The 21686-nt window shown below is 49.7% G+C and overlaps 1 protein-coding gene across 2 annotated transcripts; it reads right to left on the bottom strand.

Annotated features, from left to right (window-relative positions):
- Nucleotides 1-295: 295 nt before the first annotated feature.
- On the bottom strand, nucleotides 296-19288 carry NPHS1 (NPHS1 adhesion molecule, nephrin). Of its 2 annotated transcripts, XM_077854064.1 has the most exons (28): nucleotides 18786-19288; nucleotides 18459-18674; nucleotides 18253-18375; nucleotides 17958-18086; nucleotides 17397-17478; nucleotides 16941-17044; nucleotides 16631-16758; nucleotides 16367-16538; nucleotides 16050-16207; nucleotides 15666-15810; nucleotides 15423-15547; nucleotides 14052-14238; nucleotides 13743-13872; nucleotides 13364-13536; nucleotides 12794-12934; nucleotides 12570-12710; nucleotides 11669-11790; nucleotides 10500-10671; nucleotides 10245-10401; nucleotides 9998-10149; nucleotides 8531-8642; nucleotides 8267-8448; nucleotides 6020-6076; nucleotides 3874-4004; nucleotides 3535-3624; nucleotides 3285-3378; nucleotides 3073-3188; nucleotides 296-995 (listed from the first exon to the last, which is right to left on the bottom strand). In XM_077854064.1, the coding sequence occupies exons 1-28, from the start codon at nucleotides 19000-19002 to the stop codon at nucleotides 864-866; spliced, it is 3888 nt and encodes a 1295-aa protein (XP_077710190.1). In that variant the 5' UTR covers nucleotides 19003-19288; the 3' UTR covers nucleotides 296-863. The 2 variants fall into 2 exon arrangements, with proteins under 2 accessions (XP_077710190.1, XP_077710192.1); XM_077854066.1 differs by lacking the exons at nucleotides 296-995; nucleotides 3073-3188; nucleotides 3285-3378; nucleotides 3535-3624 and adding an exon at nucleotides 3625-3741 and having other exon boundaries at nucleotides 3885-4004.
- Between the last annotated feature and the right edge of the window lie 2398 nt (nucleotides 19289-21686).

The following is a 21686-nucleotide window of genomic DNA, read 5'->3' as shown; positions in this document are numbered from 1 at the left end:
CTGCTTTATTATGGACACTGTTTTACAAATTACCTTTACTGAGGTATAATTTATGTACTATAAAATGCACCCATCGTAAGTGTACAGTTCAATGAGTTTGACAAATCTATATACCCATGAAACCACCACCACATCATGATATAGAACATTTACCCCCAAAAATTCTGTTGTGCCATTTTGCAGTCAATTTTCTTCAATTTTCTTCTCTTGGTCCCAGGCAACTGCTTATCTGCTCTGTCACTTTAGATTAGCTTTGCCTGTTTTAGAATTTCTAGAAGTGAAATCATACAATATGTTTTCGTTTGTGTCTAGCTTGTTTTATTGCCTTTTTATTTTCTATAGAGTCTATTTATGTTTACATGTGTATCATAGTTTATATATGTCATATTTTATTTATTTAATTTTATTTTTATATGTCATATTTTAGATACCTGTAGAAAATAATAAAACAAGTAGGACACAATAATAGTTCATAAATTCCACTTATTATTAGCTATTTCAGGTGTAGTTGAACTCAAAATGAACTATTTTAAATAGGTCTTTGCCAACTTCTGAAAATTTTACTTTAAAAAGCATAAAGACCCTTAAGTAGCTTTTCATTATTGAGATGTCTTTTACAATCCACTGTTTCCTTTTGGAGAAGTTTAGTTTCTAAAGCCACCTCCCAGAAGAGTCTTATTTATATAAGCCTGTTGGCACCAGCTTGAATCATCTCCTGTTACTTACATACACCTCTCTCAAAAATAGTCCTATCCCTTTGTGTCTCATGAAGCTCACTTAACAAGCTCAGCCCATGTTGGAATAAAAAAGATCATTGGAATATTATGTCTTGCAGATGTAGGAAAAGGGTGTTGGGAAGGCTCTCACACCAGATGTCCCCTCAGCTCAAAGGGTAGAGAATCAGTTTCCACAGGGTCCAAGTTTCCTGCTACCCGATCATAGATTCTTCTTGTATCCTCATATGTCTCCTCAGGCCAGGAGGGGTCAGAGGGGCCCTGACAACCAAAGGTGGAGTTAGAACCATAGACATATGCCCTGGGGATCATCATTGCAGCTCCAAAAGGGATACACACTCCTACTCAACTTCTCAGAAAAAAAAAAAGTCTTAGCTTCTAATTATGGGGGGGAAATCCAACTACAAAGAAGAGAGTGATAATGAGCCTCCATCATGAACCTCCATGTACCCATCACCTAGCTTCATTAATATCAACCCTTGGTCAATCTTGATTTATCTATATCTCCATCTTTTCATCTCCTAACCCCACTAACTGGGTTATTTTTAAGCAAGTCCAAGATACCTCATGATTTCTGTCAGAAAAATAATTTAAATGTCAGAAATATGAAACTTTTAAAAATGCATGTTATCGAAATTGGAGTGGAATGTGAGTCATGATTCTGTTAGTCCTATAAATTTCCAAATCTTCATCAAAATAGAAGGCAAAAAATGGCCATGTGGAACAGTCCTTACTGGAAATGTGCTTTGCCATAGGATTAGGAGAAAATGGTTGTTTTAGCTCGGCAAACTTTAGAGCAGATTTGCCCGTGGGCCAAATACAGCCTGCTGCTTGTTTTTGTACTGCCTGGGGCTAAGAATGGTTTTACATATTTTTAATTAATGGGAAAATATCAGAAGAAGAATATTTATGACATATGAAAATTATATGAAGTTCAAATTTCAGTGTCCAAAAATAAAATTTTATTGGAACTTAGCCATACTTATTCAGTATGTATTGTCTATGTATGTATGTATGTATGTATGTATATATTCAGTTATGTTATGTCTATTATGTATTGTCTATGTAGCGGCAAAGCTGAGTAGTTTCAAAAAGGACAGGCATGTCCTGCAGAACCCAAAGTATTTACTATCTGGACCTTTACAGAAAAAGTGTGCAGATTGCATCTGTGCTTTAGAGAGCACATATGGTTCAGCACCACGGACAGCATTTTGACGTGGCACAGCATTTTAAGGCACGTTATTCCCACGCTTCTGAGAACAGTGCCCCATCTGGGACAAAGTTACAGAGGGAAATTCTTGGCCAGAGGTGCCAGAGCATTAGCCAAGGCCACACAGAAAGTCAAGGGTTCTGCTCCACCTCCCTTACAGTACGTGGGGGTAGTTGATGGTCAAGATGTCTATTGTTCTTGCCTGCCCAGCCACCATCTTCACTTCCCTCTGGATTCCCTGTTCCTCTCTCTCAGTCCAGTGGGTTGAGTGAGACTGGCCCTTACTCCCTAATGCCATGGCTGGGCACCAATCCAGACCTGTCCAATTAGCATAGTCTTTCCCCTGCGTCCGTGGTTCATCAATAAATATGCGACCAAAGTTAGACTAATAAAGTGTCAGCTCTGGGGCTTTAAGGCTATTGGAAAAGAAGCTTTCTCCTTCTCTGAAGGTTTCCAATCAAATAGGATACAAACCTGCATTTTCTAAGGACACTCTAGGGAGGAAACTCTGGGTCCACCTGGGTGGGACCTGAAGACTATTCTATCCCTTGACTTTTCAGTTGAGTGGGCCAAAAACTTTTTCTCTCTGCTACACCCCTCTATATCTCTCTGCTTAACCAGTGTAGTGGAGAAGGCTAATTATCCAATAGAACGCATTGCTTATTTTTCCCACAGTAATAGAGCTATAGTGAGGCATATAGCTGCCAAGCTGGACTATATTTCTCAGTCTCCTTTTCAGTTAGATGTGACCATGTGACTGTGTTCTCATCAGAGAATGAGTAGAGTGTATCATTTCTGGGCCTGGACCATAATACAGGGTTTTGCCTCTACCGCACTCTCTTTTTCCCTCTCACACCAGTTGAAACCTGCAGTAAACTAGCCTATCCATGCAAACTTGAACAAACATGGACTAGAGGATGGCAAAGGAATATAATGGAAAGAACTTGGGTTCTGGAGTAACCATGTGCAATAGGGTCACTCACCTCTGATTGCTATGTGAGAAGGAAATAGGACCATAGTCAGGCCTTTGTGCTATGGCCTCTAGCTTACCCTAACTAATATAAACAGTAGGATGTGGGTTTTCTGGCACTATCCAGGAAAGACTTCTGCTGATACAAATCTGCTCACCATTGGTACTTCATCATAGATGGGTCCCCAGGCCCCAGGCGGGGCATATAGCCTTTCCACTTCATCATACAGGTGTCCAGGAAAAGCCATATTCTCCTCTTCAATATGTGTGAAACCTGAAGTTAGAGTGGAAGGAAGGGATGATCAGGGGATCTGTCCAGAGGTCAGGGGTACCTATGAGCAGAAGGAGTTCTGACACTGTCATGGCTCACCTCGGAGATAAGACATCTCCTCCAGTGTTGGTGGCAGCTGGGGGCTGAAGTTCTTCATGGAGTGGTAATATGGTTCCACATCTGTTGTGCTAACCTGTCAGTAGCCCCCACCCCAAAAAAACCCAGATAAAATCTTTTCCATCCTCTGGCTCCATAGTTCCCAGAAAGGACAATGATTAACCTGAAGTTAATGATCGAATTTTAATATGCCAGTTCCCTGGCAGGGCTTTCAGGAGTACCCCCCACTCACTGTGGAGCTTCGAGTGTCCTGGTCTCCAGTCCACCGGCTGTCCTCATATTCATTCCTGACTCGGTCCTCCTCCGACCTTCCAGGATAGAGGTATGGAGAGCAGCTGGGTCTTGACTCTGATATCTCTCATCCCCAAACCTTTTTCTTCAGAGGCTTTCTTACAGAAAAATATTCCCACTTACCCTGTCTCTGTTTTCTCCGAGATGCCTATGGAAAGTAGGAAAAAAAGGATCAAAGACACCCCTTCTCTGGCGAACCAGCCCTGGGAAACATTCAATATGGAGCAGCCCCAGGGCTCCCTGTCACCCTTGGGCCTCCATCCCTGCAGGGGAATAACAGTCTCTCCTCACCTTCAGCAAGACGCCTCAGTCTCCGCTGCCAGAGGAATCCTCCAACACAGGAGATATTAGAAAGCAGCAAAAGACCCCCAACAGCAAACAGCACAGGCAGTAGAGGCAGCCCTGAGGGTCCTGAGGGCAGAAGATACCCCTCAGTGAACCCAAAACAACTGGCTCTAGGCCCGGAGCAGCATTCTCTGAGAAAGCTCGCTTCTGACTAAGCAAAGTCTCTTTTCCTAGATCAAGGAAGGAGATGGGAGGGATTCCTATGCCCACTCCCTCTTGCCACCTCAGGGCAGGTGGCTCCTTTCTCAAGTCAAGCTACTAACAGTGGGTCCTACCTTTGCGTGAGCCCCATGTGTAGACTCAAATGGGAGCTTCAGCTCTTTATATGGGCATTCAAGACCTCTTCCCATGTATTCAGTCCCACCCACCATCCATAGATCCTGGTACTGGACTCTCCAACCACACAAACTAACTACTGGCTATTTCCAGAATCACTGAGGCAAAGCCACACCCCTAAACCTTGGAAAAGTCAAATGTCTGCCCTTAAATGTTCTTTTTTCCCAACTGATTTTCTTCTCAAATGACTTCTTTGCACAAACTTCCATTCCAGGTAATATCAGAGTCTTCTGTATATCCCTAAAGGACAAGACTAAATCCCTCTAAGTAGACATCTGCTCAGCATTTGTCTCCCTATCTTCTGCTAACAGCACTCATTTTCCTTTGAGAAAATAGCCAATCTCTCTCTCTCTCTCTCTCTCTCTCTCTCTCTCTCTCTCTCCTCCTCCTCCTCCTCCTCCTCCTCCTCCTCCTCCTCCTCCTCCTCTTCCTTCTCAGGCTATATGTTCCCACAGATCTCCATGGAGGACACATGGCCCTCCCTGGCCAATAAGAGCACCCATCCCTCTTTCCACAGTGATCAGTTCAGACCTATCTAGCGTTTGACCCAAGGTGGATTTTTGCCATAACATTTAGGACATTCCTCTGCAGACTGGTGAGAAGTGGAACAAAGCTGGAGGTGTGTGGAGGGGAACAGGTATTTCTCTGCACTCTTGACAAAAGAACCTGAGAAGGAGGCCATCAAAAATGAAGGCAAAGTTGAGACAGAGGAATAGGTCCTTCGTGAAAATTGTGATCACCTATTGGAATTTTCCATTTCCCAAGCCAAGCAAATCTTTTTGTTGCCCACAACAGCTGAATTTCTGTCACTTGCAACTTTCTTCTCAGGCTTTGAAGGGGGGTGGTTAGCAAAATGGTCATGATTCTCTCCCTGTAACTACACTCTTGAGTAGTCCCTTTCCACACTGACTCTGAGTTGAGCCATGTCACTTGCTTCAGCCCATGAGACAACATCAAGTGTGACAGAATCAGAAGCTTGAAAGTGCTGCTCTTGGGACTCTTGTGACCACCTCCATGTGAACAAGTCAAGGAGAGACATGTCACCCAGTTATCTCCATTGTCCCAACCAAGAATCAGATTGTCAGATGTGTGAGGAGGAGGCCATCCTAGATCAACCAGTCCCAGATGAGCCTCCAGCTGCTTGTAGCCCAGACTAGAACTGTTCAGCCACTCATAGAATCAAGAGAAACAATGGTTATTGCTATAATCATTGTTTGAATTGGTTTATTCTATATCAAAAGCCAATAAATACAGGGGCACCTGGGTGGTACAGTCAGTTAAGCATCTGACTCTTGGTTTCAGCTGAGGTCATGATCTCAGGGTGGTGAGATCGAGCCCCACGTAAGGCCTTGTGACACATGTCCAGGCCCATGTCCAGGTGTGTGTTAGCCCTGTGTGGGGCTCTGCCTTGGGGCCCTCGCCTCCAGCTCCATTCTCATCAGGGAGTCTGATTAAATTCTCTGAGTCTCCCGCTCCCCCACTCTCTGTCCTTAATAGATCTTCTTTTAAAAAGCAAATTGATATAGGCTCTGCACAGGGTGTGGAACCAGCTAATTCTTTCAGAATTAAACTGAATTAGAGAGAAAATGTATCATATTCAAGCAAAAGATAGCGCTTAGGACGTTGCATAACAGACAGAGCTAAGTCTTAAGGGGCTGTGGCCACAAAACAGAGGTGGTGGGGTTGGAAACCAGAAGGTTCTATTCTCAGGGGTGAGAGGGATATTCAAGAAATTGAAAACCTACCTACAGGCTGCTCTGTGGGCAGCTGGTAGTCAGGTTCTCCAGAAGGCTCGTCTAGACCTGGGGGTGGGTATAGAGATTGTGAATTAACACCAAGAGTCTGAGTAAGCCTTAAATATTTCAGTTTCCTATTAAGCTTTTCAACCCATTTTGAGGAACTGATTTTTGGCTTCTTAGGAATATTTCAGGGGCACTTGAGTGATGCAGTTGGTTGGGTAACCAACTCTTGATTTTGGCTCAGGTCATGATCTTGGGGTGGTGAGATTGAGCCACACTTCAGGTTCTATGCTCAGCAGGGAGTCTGTTTGCAATTCTCTCTCCCTCTCCCTCTGCCCCTTTTCCTTGTGCATTCTCTCTCTTTCTCTCTTTCTTATTTATTTCTTTAAAGAAATAAATAAATATTTCTTTAAAAAGGAATATTTCAAGACACTGCAAATTGCTGATAGTAAGGGCACTATCTAATGCCAATAGTAATAATAATGATAATAATTAGTATATAATTATATATTATTATTATTGATGAGTGCTTTATGATATGGAAGGTCCTTTTAACCCAAATTATCAATTTTGGACGGTTAACCAAAAAAGATGCTGAGCTCTCTAAATGTCTTAATAGAGGTATTAGTTCTAGAGCAAGTGAAGTGAGTGTAGTATTTTATGCTTTAGTACTTAGAGCAAAGACTGTAATGGGAGAAGGAAAGAAGAGGAATGGGAGAAGTTCCTTACCTCCATAAGGAAAAAGATTGCTCTGTCAGGAAGGGAAAGACAGAAAAAGGAAGCTCTCTTGGGGTAAACAGAAATTGAGCAGGGAGCATTTCTTTAAATCAGCATTTACATAGCACTTACTTTGTACACGTCCCCATTCTAAGCACTTTAGATAAAGTAATTTATTTAATCCTCACAACTGTCTGAAGGAGACTTACTTTCAGAAATAGGCACAGAGATATGAGACACCTTATTTTTAGAAACTGAGGCTCAAAAATGTTAAGTAACTTGCCCAAGGTCTCATGACTAGGAAGTGGCAGGGCTGAGACCTGAAACCAGGCTTGTCTAAACCAGGTTCTGTGTGATGAGCTGTTACATTACAGTGCCTGCCAGAGTCAAAATGTTCTCATTAGTCATATCAACAAATTTGTCCCTTTCATCAAAGTTGCTGTAAGTTGTCTGTAATATTCCCTAACTTCCCCTTATGTCTAAGGGTTAGTAGTGATGCCCTCTATCATTCCTGAGATCGGTGTAGTTGTGTCTTCTCTCTTTTTTGGCTTGATTCACTTTATGAAGGTTATTGACCTTTCAAAGCAGCAGCTTTTGGTTTCATTTATTTTTCTCTATTGTTTTTATGTTTTCTAGTTCATCCATTTTGCTCTTTATTATTTCCTTCCTTCTGTTTACTTTGGGTTTAATTTGTTCTTCTTTTTCTTTTTCTTTTTTTTTAATTTTTATTTATTTATGGCAGTTACAGAGAGAGAGAGAGGCAGAGACACAGGCAGAGGGAGAAGCAGGCTCCATGCACCGGGAGCCCGACGTGGGACTCGATCCCGGGTCTCCAGGATCGCGCCCTGGGCCAAAGGCAGGCGCCAAACCGCTGCGCCACCCAGGGATCCCTGTTCTTCTTTTTCTAATTCCATTTTAAGATGACAACTAAGCATCAATCTGACTGAAGCTTTTTTAAAAAAATTAAATGACCACTTAATGTTATAAATGTCCTGCTCAGCACTGCTTTAGCTGCACCTCACAATTTCCATATTTTCCTTTCCATTCAAAGCATACATTCTTCTAATTTCCCTTGTGTTGTTTCAGACAGTATAGCTTAGTGGCTAAAAACTGGTCCCTGGGAATCCCTGGGTGGCTCAGTGCTTTAGTGCCTGCCTCTGGCCCAGGGCGTGATCCTGGAGTCCCAGGATCAAGTCCCACATCGGGCTCCCTGCGAGGAGCCTGCTTCTCCCTCTGCATATGTCTCTGCCTCTCTCTTTCTGGGTGTCTCTTATGAATAAATAAATAACATATTTTTAAAAACTAAATAAAAATTAAAAAATTAAAAAATAAAAACTGGTTCCTGGAGTTCATCTGTCTGAGTTCCAATCTCATCTCTACTTCCTTCTAGCTATGTGAGCCTCAACAGTTTGCTTCACCTCTCTGGTCCTCAGTTTCTTCATCTATACAAAGGGAATAATAAATATCTACTTCACTATATCACCCCATAAGTCCCCTGAGGAGCTCTGCAACCTATTCAAGACTGTCCCTTCCCACCTGGGGTGGTAATAGGGATCTGGGACCCCTTGTCAGTTAGTCCGCTGTCCCCCAGGGCATTGCTGGCTAGCAGCCAGACCCTGTATCGTGTAGAAGGCTGTAGCCCAGTTAGTGTGAAGGTGGTGGCATCAGGCGGTAGGACGTCCATGTAGAGGAACCCTGGAGTCCCAAGTGCCTCATATCTGCATGAAAGAGAGGGCAGTCATTCAGGAGGTGCCCTAGCCCTGTTGGCTTCCATCCCTTTCTACCTTAACAGGGACCCACCTGATTTGGAACTTCTGTGGCAAACCCCCATCAAAGCCAGGCTTCCATTCCAACCCCACCGAATATGGGGTCATGCTTACAACCTTTAATCCTGATGGGGGATCCGGGCGGCCTTTGAGGAAAAGGATGAGGGAACTAGTCAGAGGATAACAACAGGGTTCTGGAAGATTCCTTCTAGATTTTTCTAAGAATTATTTTAAATATATAATCAATTCTTCTGATTAGTGGCAGTAATGTTCTATAAAGTTGCTATGAACACTGAATTACAGAACATCAAATCATTGCTTCTGGGGGAAATGCATTTAGATTCCTGTGAACATCCTGTCACAATATTTTCATCAGCCAATCAATACATGACCTTGTTTTTTTGTGTTTCTGTTTAAAGGCACCTTATTTAATATATCTTATTGATTCATTAACATTGAACTCATGGCCAACAGTGTTATAATTCATGTTTGAATGAAGCTTATCCAATCGAAGTGTCTTCTCCATATCCTTAGGAACTCTAGACTTCAGCACTGTGGCTAGCGATTACTTTAAATAGCAAAATCACTAACAAAAAGCACAAAAGTGCAAAAAATACGGCACTCAATAGGCCGCAGAGAGGATACTTCCTTGTAGTATGAAAGCTGGAACAGAGTGTCACCTGGTTCTACCCTAGCTAAGAATGTGCTTACTGAATGACTGTATTTTTTTGCCTGCTCTGTACATGTTCCTGAATGACCCAAGAAAGCACATGAGTATTGATTCTGAGGATACAAATAAATTTTAGCAAGTAGGCAAATTTGCAAATACAGACTTGCTAAATATGAGCCTAGCCTATATATGACATATCTTCTCTGTGTGGATTTTTTGGTGCCGATGTCACATTCATTCATCATTTCTTCTGGTTGTAGAACCCTGAATATCCTTTGGAAAACCACTCACCCACATTCTCAGGCCAGGTGCTTCTGATGGAAGTGACTCTACTCCTTGTAGGAGAGATATGTGACCAGGCCAAACCTTTCCTAACCACAGGATTGGTTCAGGGATGTGATGGGAGCTGAGTAGAGCCAATAAATTTTAAGTCTAGTACTTTCATACACTGTTAGGAAGAGAAATAAATTCCATTTCTCCTGGGAAATCCAACAGCCCTCTATGAGGAGCTTTAGAATAAAGCCAACACAGAGAAAAGCAAACCTGAGAGTCGGAGAGTTCTTGATGACCTGAACATAGATCCAACGACCCCTGACAATGTACTTTTTGGTTATTCAGGCCAGTAAGTACCCTCTCCCTCCTTTTTCCCTTGCTGTGGATTTCCCTGAAGATCTAGTCTCCATTAGAATTTTCAGGGCAGGCAGAAACTCCATCCCTGCTCATAAACATTTCCCAGGTTTTGGGAACACTGCCATTCTGGGCCAACAAGAGACTTGGAAATTGATCCAGGGCACATCCTCCCAACACCCGCACAGCCCGCTCCCACCATACTAATGCTGACGAGTTGAATGTTGGTGTGGTCTGAGCCAAGGGGGTTGGTGGCTGTGCACGTGAAGAGGGCATAATCCTGGGCTGCAGACACGTTGGCAATGGTCAGGAGACTGCTGTGGACCCCACCCTGGTGGTATGTGTGCTCTGTGTACCTGGAGAGGAGGTGTGGCAGGGATTCAGGAAGGGTAACCGGGGTCGAGGAACCAAAGTTGGGACTAGAGCGCTACCTGGCTAGGCCTTGACTCACCTGGGATCCTCGAGATCCAGAGGGACTCCATTTTTGGCCCAAGTGAAGACAATGTTGGGGACGCCTCGGGCACGACAGTGGAGAGTGGCAGAACTTGTACTGTCTCCAGCTGCAGCCACCTTGTTTAGGGGAGTGGGGTGCTCCACCTGGGGGGCGACTAGGAAGAGTTGTTGGTCAACATGAGGTATGTGGTAGGACATGAGAGATGTGAGTTTAGTGGCAGGCCTTGAAATCAGGAGTTTGGGTGTTACTCACATCTGACAACAAGTCGGACCAACCCTCGGGCTGGAGGTGCCACTCCATTATCCACGATGCACTGGTAAGCACCAGCCTGGGCCAGTTTGGCATGGTGAATTCGAAGACGCCCTGTGGATCCTTTTGATATCTTCTCCATGTCATCCAGGCTCTGGTCCTCCTCCTCTTCTCCCTTGTGACACAAGATACAGGAGATGGCCCCCAAGTTTGTAGCTCTATTATCCCCCAAACTGTGTCCCTCCTGTAGCTTTTTTCTCCTAGACAGAATCACCCTCCAAAGATCCAGTGAAGAAAAAATTCCCCTGTCCGTCTATCCATTCAACCAGTCATCCATCCATCTATCCATGTATCCAATCATTCATTCATGGCCCATCCATTCATCCACCAACCCAGAAAACTATTCACCCATCCATTTATCCAACCATTCATGCTTGGAACCATCTATCTCTCCATCTATTTAACCATCCGTCTCTTCATTGATTTATTCATTTATCTATCGATCCATCTACCTCTCCTTCATCCATTTGTGCATTTACCCATTCATTCATCCAATCCTTTTTTTTCTTCTACCTATCCTCCTATCCACCCTTCCATCTCTACCCATCCACCTCTTCTATTTACTCATACATGCACATACCCATAAATACATGCAACTATTCATCAGTTCATCCAACTACTTGTTTATCCATTTCTCCATCTCTCTATTGCCCCATGCACTCATCCATCCATTCCATCTGTCCATCCATTCATCCATCATCCTTCCACAGACATCTTTCCACTGATGTGTATTTATCCATCCATCTACCCTCTAATCTAATCAATATATCTATTCATTTATCTCATTGAACCATTTTGCCACTCTTCTATTCATCAACTACCCACCCATTCACATGTTTGTTTGTCCCTCTGTTCTTCCATTCACTTATTCATCCATCCACCTACCTATTGATCCATATATCCATTCACCTGCCCACCCACTCACATGGTTATCTATTCACTCATGCACCCATCCATCTGTCACTCAACAGTTAGTTAGTTCTTGGAGCATGCCCCAACAACATATAGTTATACAGGATCGTATAGCTGTGATCCCTCTCCCCAAGGAGCTCATAATCAGGAAACCACATCCTCAAGCCCCCATCTTCATTTACCAAAGGTCAGATCCTTACCAGCCTCTCCCAGCTGAACATCTCTGGAAGGATAGGATTGGCATCAACAGTGCAGACTATGTCCACAGAACCCCCAATATTCACCTCAGTAGGATCCTGGAGAGCTCGGATAGTGGGAGCATCTGGGGAAGGCAAAAGGGGTGGGAAAGCCACTTGTGTCCATACAGATGGTGATAGGAGAAGGCTCCAGGTGGGAAAAGCGCCTTAGTGGTGCTCAGGAAAGTTACAGGCATGAACAGGTATGATACAGTCTGCCCTTTATGCAGAGCAGTTGGAGTAAAGTTCTCAGGGTTAGTAAGGCATTCTCCACCCTCCACTGTGCTGTGCCTCTGTGGTGACAAGAGTAGGTCTGGCGGACTTCCACGATTCTGTGGAAGTGGAGCTTCCACAGTGCGCTTGGCTCCCCCCCCCCCTTTTTGAGAGAGAGAGAGAGAGACCGCTCCTGTACATGTGCACATGGGGGTAGTGGGGCAGAGGGAGAGAGAGAGAGAGAATCTTAAGCAGGCTCCACCCTAAGCACAGCTTAGTCAGGACTCAATCTTACAACCCTGAGATCATGATCTGAGCCGAAATCAAAAGTCAGATGCTTAACCAACGGAGCCACCCAGGTGCCCCAAGGCTTCCTGATGAGAGTAACTCCCATGTAAATGGGCCCCTGTCTGAGCAGATTCCACATAGGATCTCTCTAGTGGGCAAGGTTCTCAAAGCGAGAGCAACTCCATCACAGTCGGAGCTTCCAGAGTGGGAAGCTTTCAGCATGGGTGCCTATCCCTGGGTGGGCTGGGCTTCCACCATAGGAGACTCCACAATGGGCAAGACTCCCTGAAAGGGTGTTGTTCGGCATGGGGGGGCGGGGCTCCCAGAACTCCCTAGCTTGCTAGGGTGACGAAGGGGTGCTCACAGTGTACATCCAGCCGCACTAGAGTTTCGGCGGTGCCCTCTGAGTTCTGGCAATGCAGCTGATAGAGGCCATCGTCAGCGCGGGTCACATTCCACAGCTGCAGAGCTCCACCAGACAAGATGCGATGCCGAGGGCCGCCAGCTGGGGGAGGTCAAGGTGAGGGCCCTGCCAGACCCTCCAGTCTGGGGGGCCTCTGCACCCCTCTCCCTGACCACTCCACGCACCTGGGCTGAGACGGTAGCCACGGAAAGTCCAGTTGAAGGCCTCCGGGGCAGGGTTGGCAGACACAGACACCGGCAGCAGTGCCTCACCCTGCTCCACCGCGGTCACCACAAGCACCTGCTCCCCCAGGAACTCTGGAGGATCTGTGGAAGGGGCGCCACTGAAGTCAAGATTGTTGTTAAGGTTGGGGTCTGGGATGGATCTGAGATCAGGTACTGCTCTAAGGGTTACAGCTGGACTCATGACTAGATTTAAGGTTGTGTACAAGGTAACAAGTTCAGAGCTGAGCTCTGCTGTTAGGTTCAGGATAGAGGTCAGGATCTAGTTTAGGAAAAGGGTAAAGGTCAGAGTCAGGTTAAAAGATAGAGAAGGGGTTCAAGAGGGCTCACAGTCAAGGGTTGAAAAGAGGGCAAGGCAAAATGGAGGTTGGGTAAGACAGGAGTTGGTGTAGAGCCAGGGGTCAAGGATAAAGGTCAGGAAAGTTTCCAGCTGTAGAATGGAGATAAAGGAGTGTCCACGCGAAGACCCAGGTAGTATAGAGTCAGGAGGGAATCAAGAGGGGTTCCACTTACACAGCACGTTGAGGCGGTAGAAAGCGCTCATGGTTTCCCGTAGCTCAGGACTGTGGGCTCGGCAGGTCACTCGGTGGCCGTGGTCTCGGGATGACATTCTCAGAAGGACGCTCCTGGCTGCCGCAGAGCCTTTGAATGGGGCACTACGGGGCGGTGTGGCCACACTTTCCAGCCTGTGGACCACGCAGGGCCAGGTCGGGGCGAGCTCAGGGATGGAACCGGAGCCAGAGAGGTACTAGGTGTGGGGCAGGACCGGAGGGGTGGGAGTGGGGGGTTCAAACTAGGTAGGGGGCAGGACCGCAGGGGTGGGGGTGGGGGCTCAAATGGTGAAGGTGTGAGACCAGAACCAGAGAGTGGAGGGGGGCCCCTGGCATCTCACCTCTCCCCCTCCTTGTCCCACGACAAGTTGACAGGCGGGTTGCTGCTAACACTGATGCAAGTCAAGTTTAATGCATCCCCTGGGCGCAGTGCCGTAGCATTTGCCAAGATCGTCACGTTTGTTGGGGGAACTTCAAGAACGGGCCAGGTGGGAAGAGCGAGGCTCAGACCCTGCTTCCGCCTTACCGAGACCCCAGGCTCTGCTGCTCGCGTCCTGCCTGTCCATATCCATTGTCCCCCAGCCTGGCTCTGGCCTAGTTCCCCGCCACGACCGAGCCCTCCCCCAGGTCCTGGCCCAGGGCGCCCTCACACTGCACCACAAGCTGCGTGGATGCGCTCAGCTGACCCGCCTTGCACGTGAACTTGGCCTGGTTGTCCGATGGACCCGTGATCAGTATAAGCTCTCGGGAGAACGTGCTCCCTGACTTCTCCAGACTTCCCAGCTGCACCCTCCGCGGCTCCTGGGGCGGCCGCGGTTCAGTCACCGTCCGGGAGTCCTGAGGGCAGAGACTAACTGGGGGACAAGCAGCCCTAACATTTCCCCCCAGAAACAGCCCATTGGGTTGGCTGCAGCCAGCTCTGATAAAGCCTTGGTGTGATGAGGCAAAGGGGCCTCCTTTCCCTGGCACTCACTAAAGTAGATTCGAATGGGGACTGGAATTGAGCACCTGCCACGGGGAGTCTCTCTGCCTCCCCTGGGGCCCCAGAGCCCAGTGGCTTTGCAGTGAGATCTGGCCTCCACCCCTACGAGGCACCCCTCCACTGGCCTCCAGAGGCCAGCAGTGGTTGGTGCCCCTGCCGACCCTCAGCCCCACTCCTCAAATTCCATTCCGGCTACACTTAGCAAACACCACACACCAGGAAAGTCCCATGGAATCCCCAAGCCTTTCCCAGAATTTCTTCATTTTTTTTCTATCTTTAGTTCCTTTTCTTAAAATTCCCACGTTCCCCAAGATTTCCTTTGATTGTTCTCTTAATTCCACACTCTTTCCATGGATTTCTGAATCCTTCCCCAATATTCTCTTATGACACTAGTCTTTGCCTAGAATCCTTTGATTGCCCAAATTCTCGTCACTTTCCTAGAATTCCATCCAGTTAAATTTCATTCCTCTAATTCTTAGTATTTCCCCCAGAATTTTCACTAGCCCCTTAACTTCCCAGGATTTTCTCAGAACTTCTTTTAATTTTAATGGAATTTCGCTTTTTACCCCCGAATCCCATGAATGGAAATTAATATCAATAGGTTTTCAAATGTTCTGTGAAATAACTAGTCTCTCCCTCGAATTTCTAACCTTTGCCCATCATTGTCCTTGCACCTGGAATTCTTACCTTTCCCTAAAATCCCTGCCATTTCATCTGAACCCCTAGGATTTTGCCAGAATTTCCTTTACTTTTGATGAAATTTACTGCCTTTTCTCTAGACTTCCCCATCCTCATCTAGAATTCCTGCTTTTTTCCTAGAATTCTCACTGTTTTCCCAGAATTCCCAGAATTTTCCTGGATTCCATTTAATCCTCATGGCATCTGTGTCTTTTCCAATTCCCTACCAAAATTCAAACTCTCCAGTATTTTTCAAGAAATTCAAGTTTCTCCAACATTTCTCAAGACTCTGGAGGAGCGAAAGGGCTTCGTCTTTCCCCCACATTTCTCGCCAACCCTATAGCCTTCGTTTGGCACCAACCTTGAGCCAAGTAAGAGAGGGTTCTGGGTTGCCTCCAATGGCCAAACACACCAGCCTCACTCGAGTCCCAGCCCGGAGGCGTTGTCCCTCTGGCGGACCCTCTATCCACAACTTCTGGGCAGGATCTGTGAGGAAAGCCAAGAAGAGTAGCTTTTCTCTCTGGGCTGGGCCTGTTGCGGGGGGGGGGGGGTCTCTAAGGGATAGGAAATGGGGGGGCACCCCTGGGCAAATGTGGAGACTCACATTTCACATTCAGGGTGAGTGATTTCTTGAAGGTCTCCTTGGTGAAGGCCTCACTAAAGGCCTCACACGTGAGAGTCAGACCATTGTCCTCCCGTCGCACCAGGAACGTCAAATTGGACATGGAGATGTGGCCACCATGCAGGCCCTGGTAAGGAGCGAGCTTCAGGCTTGGGAGCCAGAGCACTCCCATCCAAGGTCCCAGAGGTCTGGGTTTGCTCCGGACCCTAGCAGGGACACACATCAAGCATCTCCACCCCTCCTCTGTGAGGCCCACAAGGCCAGGACCCAGTCATCCCGGCTGCCAGACCTGTCCTCCCCCAGATCCAGGAGTCGTGCCCTCATCTCCCTCCTCCCTCAGACCCAGGAGCCTGGCCACCGCCTCACATCCACGACCATCTCTTCTGTGGGCACCAGCTGCCGCCAACCCAGCCACCATCGCAACAGGACCCGTGGGCGACTGGACTTGGAGATGCAGGAGAGCGTAACGTTCTTGTTCTCAGACTGGGATGCGGATCCCAAGATGGTAATGGCACTAGGGGGAACTGTGGGTCCGGGGGACAGAGGAGAAACACTCAGACCGGCCCCGACAAGGGACTGGGGACAGATGACAAGGTCTCTGGCATCAGGCAGGCATGCTTTGAGGACACAGATGGTTCTCTGGGGCATGGACTGACAGATGGGCATCCGGCATCGGGACTCACAGGTGACCTGCAGCGTGACCCCGCGCTCCTGGATCCCTGTAGATACGCTGTTGTGGGCCTCACAGCTGAGCCTCGCCCCGTGGTCTTCCGGTCGCACGACCATCACTAGCATGCTTCGGGCCACTGCCTCAGCGTGCTCTGTGCCCCACGCTGTGGACATGGGCTGGCCATTCTGGAGACAGAGACAGACCTGGGCCAGCTCAGGGCCAGCCCCCCACCCCCGCATCCCCTCCCACCCCACCCCATGCCTGCTCCTGCCCTCACCTTCAGCCACTGCAGTGTGGCTGGCGGGTTCCCCCCTCGGGCCACACACAGCAGCTCCAAGCTCTGTCCTGCCCGCACATGCCCCTCGTCCAGGCCTGGCCATTCAATGACAGGGGGCCCTGGGGGGACTGGGAAACAGCAGTCACTCAGTGGGCATGGAGAGCCCAGCCAGTGTTTCCAGGCCCCACAACCAGCCTCAGAACCGCCATGTTTCTCCTTGAGAACCTGAACCTTTCATAATCCCGGAACCCCCCTAGGACCCCTAATCACTGCTCCCCATCCCCCACAGCTGACTCAGTTCCCCACTTACACAGAACATTCATGGTGACCGAGACCCGGATAGGGGTGTCCAATGCTGGGCTGGACCCCTCACAGACCAATAGCTGCCCATTATCTGAGCTCTGGGGTGTCACCCTGGGGTGGGAAGTTGGGGTTCTGGAGTCAGAGTCATCATCTGAAATTTGGGGAGTCAGGGTGAAGATATGGGGATCCCAGGTTCCCTCCGTTAATTTCCTTGAGGATCTCGAGTTCCATGGAAGACATCTGGGGGGTCAGCAGTGAAAACTGGGATCCCACGGGCCCACCCCTGGCCAAAATCTTGTACTTGATACTCTGGAACTATAGCGTTCCCATGAAGATGTTTTGGAGCATCGGGATGAAGAATTAGGTCCCAGATTGTTCATGCCTGACTCTAGTCTTCACGCTTGGCATCTTCACAGAGAAATTTAGGGGTCAGGCTGAGGGGAGAGCATCCCAAATTTCATACCTGGCTGTGGCCTCTGTGGTGAAGAGTTTCTCCTGGGACCCCGCATTCACATTGGCAGAGATGTCAGAAACTGTTTGTCCACCTTGAAGCAACAAGAGGGCGAAAGGGATGCCAGCTTCTCCTCAGGGTAGATCCTGGGGAGAATGGCCTGGAAATCCTCAGGGTGGACATAGCGCCCCCTCCCTCCTGCTTCTGGAGGAAAAGCTCTAGCTTTGTTCCTCCAGGCATTCAGGCCTCCCTGAATCCCGGAGTCCTGCCCTCACCACCTTGCTGAGTTGTGTCACTCACCGCCATCACCCAGCTTCTTGCTTCAGCACCAACGATGACACCCACATCTCTGTCTGGAGCCTCGGCCCCTTCCCTGAGTCCCAGACTATGGTGCCTCTCCCTGGATGTTCCCTCCCATTCGCAGGGTCTCACACTGGCCTCAACATCTCCCCGAGTTCGTTCCTGCATTCCCATCACTGGAGAATGTCCTATTTTCTGGGACCTCTAGGAGGGACCCACTCTCGCCCCACTCCAGGGACTTGATGCTGTCCCCATCAGTTCACCCACACTCACTCTGGAAGAAGGTGATGTCGGGTGCCGGCTTCGCGTCCCCAGACACACAGGTGACCACGTACTCCTGCCCAGCTACCCACGTGACTGTGCTCCCTGCCTCAGGGGTCAGCTGAAGCACTTTGGGGGGCACTGGTGAGAAAAGGTCTGGGGTGAGCTGCCACCACTGAGGAAAACATGAGGATTTGGATTTTTGAGTTTGCCCATCAAACGTGTTCCCTGGGTCTGGGACTGGGGGCTTGGAATCCCAGGCCCTGGAGTAAGAGAGGGCTGGAATTCTGGACTCTCTCACTCATACCCAGGACGGAGAGGATCACTCTGGGAGACACGAGCTCAGGGCCTGTCTCCGAGCGGCCGACCTGACACTCATACTCTGCATCGTCGCTCAGGTCACACGCTTCAATATGCAGGTGGAATTCACCTGCAGGTGAGAGCGGGGGTCCCAGGTCAGGACTGTAGTCAGGCCCTGCTGGTGGCTCAGGGTCTGAGGCCCTGATCTCTTACCTCTACTCGGGTCTCCTTCCAGGCGGTACCTCGGGAAGCGGGGGATCCTAGGATCAGGGCCCAGGAGTAGCCCATCTTTGGCCCATTGTACCACACTGCCAGGGGCGTGGACCCCACACTGCAGCTCAGCAGTGGCTCCCTCCACCACCGTCAAGTTTTCTGGCAGAGCCCAGAAGCCTCGAGGGGCCGAGGCAGAGAGCGGCAACTGGGCCAGGCCTGGGGACACAGAGGTGTCAGCAGGAGAGGGCAGAGGGTCATCCGTCTGCAGAACATGAGTGAGAAATGAGGGCCACTGGTACTGGATCACAAGGCTGGGATCCCACTCACCTGTGGTCAGCAGCCCCATGAGGAGCAGGGGAGCCCTGCTGGGGGTCCTCAGGGCCATCCTGGGTCCTCTGGCTGTGGCTCCCACAGTGCCCACTGCCTGCCTCCTGTCTCTGGTTCTGTCTTTAGCTGGATCTCTCTCTCCATGTGTCTGGCTTTTCTTATTGTCTCTCTTCATCCATTCGTCTCCTTCTATTTCTCTGTTTTCCTCTCTTTCCATAAGTCTCTCTCTCTCTCTCTCTCTGTCTCTCTTTCTCCTTTCCTCCTCTTCAGTCTCTCTCTTCTCTCCTGCCACACCCACCCCTGCTCTCCTCTCACCACTCACAGCCCCTCAGAGGGGACAGCTGCTCAGAATCCGGCAGGCCCCAGGAGCCCAGGAGAGCGATGAGGCTGATGTGGTCAGTGGTAGAGACCCTCCGCGGCAGAGGAGACCCAGCCCGATGTCGTCCTCACACTGCTGCCTCCCCCGGGCACCCTCTGGAGTCTCCAGCTCCAGGTCTCTGCCCAGCAGGCTCCTCCCGGCCCAGCTGGTGCATGAAATCCCCTGTCAGCACATGCCAGGAACATTCCACGGTGCCTCCCCAGCCCCCCTGACCCCAAGGGCCTGGCTCTGGCCAAGGATAAGGGGGAGCAGGTCAGATCCAGGTGGAAAGCTGGACCCAGCATGGGTTTGGGACTCCCCATCTCTTCCCTCCCCTGGTACATGACCTTGGCAAGCCTCTTCCTTCCCCAAGTAGACATCTTTTCGTTGCCACCTCTGCTGGGGGGTGTGCAAGAGTGTGTTTGGGAGACTGTGAGAGTGCAGATGTCTGTGTTCTTGTGTGTGTATGGGTGCATGAGCATGCGTGTGAACATGGGGAAGGTGAGAGCGAAATGTGAGCTGGGAAAGTATATGCAAGAGTGTGTGTGTGTGAAAGAGAGCCTAAGGTATAAGTGTGCAGGGCAGCCAGAGTGGGTGGAGTGAAAGGCAGCGTCCAAGACCACCTGCACTAAGTGTGTATAGGAGTGAGCCCGGCTCCCAATGCACCCCATGGCCACGTGCATTCTAGTTCATGAAGCTTCTCTGTCTCTCCTCCCCTCCCTCCCTCCCTCTCCATTAGGTGGTTACATCTCAGGCAGCCTTTACCTATGTCACTGTCTCTCTTTACGCCTCTACGCCTCTCAGTTTTTCGTGTCTTCCTGTCTTTGTTCTCATCCCCATCCCCCACTCCCCATGCTCTGTCTCTCTCACACACCAGACGCTCAATAAATATTTGTTCTCGGTCAACATTTGAAGACACTTCTTCCTTTTATTTGTTCCTCCATCTCTGCGTCCTCCTGTTTGTCACATCTTTGACTTTCGTGACCATACGTTGCTCGGCCTGCCCCCCACCCCCGCCCCAGTGTGCACACACAGACACTCACATGGGATAAGCTTCTTCTGCCTGCTTATCTCCTGCAGGAATTGGAACTGCTGGCTTCCCCTCCCTGCCTCCCCCTCCCCACACTCCCTTCTCTGGTCTTCCTCCAGGAACAAGATGAGGCATCTGGCCGGAGCCCCCACAGCTCCATCCTTAATGTTGCCTCTACTCTTTCTTCCCTCCCATTCCAGACTCCTTGCCCTCCCCTGCACTACCTTTCCCAACTGCCCCCCACGCCTCCTGGGGAATGGACTGGATGCAGAGCTGGAGGTTCTGTCATAGGGGCTCTCACCAGATGGTGTCCCTCAGGGCGGGGGTGTAGAGCTGTCAGTTGCTGAGACCTTTAATTAGCACAAACCTTCCACCCTCCACCTTGGCTGTTTTCCTTCTCTGGATGCCCCTGGGACCTCGGGCTCTCCATTTTTCCATGCCTGTGGCCCAAGAGAGCCAGGAAGGGGAAGCAATGTCAGGTGTCTGGAAAAACAGCCTTATACGAGCTGACTTCCTCCCCAAGACTCAGGAGTCCTGGCTCCAAGCTCATCCTCTGTCGAAATCCAGGCTCTAGATTCCCCAAACAGAAGCCTGCTCAGGCCCCCAGACCTAGAAGTCTGGGTCCCCAGGACCCACCCCTCTCAGACTCAGGAGTCCAGGCCTGCAGCTGCTTCTCCTCAAGGACCCAAGAGTTCAGGCCTCCACCCCTTCCTCCCACCCCACAGAGGACTTAGGGCAGATGTTGACTGTCTGTGATTTTCAAATCCTCCTGGGCCTGCGTGGGGGTGGGAGGGATTGGTGGCTAATCCACTGACTCTAAGACTTAAGACCAGATTTTCTGACCCCCCTGTCGTCCTCTCCCAACTGCACCATGCTGCAAGCAGGGGACCTAGTTGAGTCCCCAACTCCCCCAGAAACTCCCAGTTCGGGCCATTAGCTTCTCAGTCGACAGAGATCTGAATGCCCAGGCTCCGAAGCCTCTGAGTGCAAGCCCCTGCCATTTGGAGAAGCAAGAATCTGAGCTCAGGAGCAACAAAGGACCTGAACGTGGGCCCCCAGGCCCCGCGGGCTCCGGAATGTCAGGCCCCGGGTCCCAGGCCCCCGGCCCCACTCCGTCGGCTCGGGGTCCCGCCCACCTGCCCCGCCAGCTGCGCAGCGCCCCGGCCGGCCCGCGGCGTGGGAACGCCCCAGCTGGGCGGCAGGCAGCCGTCAGGACAAGCTGCGCGGTTCCCAGCCTCCCCGCCCGCCGCCGCTCGGGCACCGCCGCCGCCCCGCCGTCGCCCGGCAACCGCAGTCGGGGGGCGCGGGGGGGGGGCTGAGCCCGGACTGCGGGGTCTCGGGAAAGGAGGGGCGGGGGGCCTGGCTTCCCGGACCCTGGGACGTGCCGTGCTTTGCAGCGCTAACGCGCAGGCACAGGGATATTCTGAGCTGGGGTTTCGAAGCGAGAAGAACTGAACCCCCTCCTCTCCTCAGGGGTCCCGGTTGCCCCCCCAGGCACCCCAGTGTCCTCTTC

This window comes from Canis aureus, chromosome 1, assembly GCF_053574225.1.
Source record: "Canis aureus isolate CA01 chromosome 1, VMU_Caureus_v.1.0, whole genome shotgun sequence".
In the NCBI taxonomy this organism is placed as follows: domain Eukaryota; kingdom Metazoa; phylum Chordata; class Mammalia; order Carnivora; family Canidae; genus Canis; species Canis aureus.
Note: the sequence above shows the minus strand (reverse complement) of the source record. Positions and strands in the feature narration are given on the sequence as shown.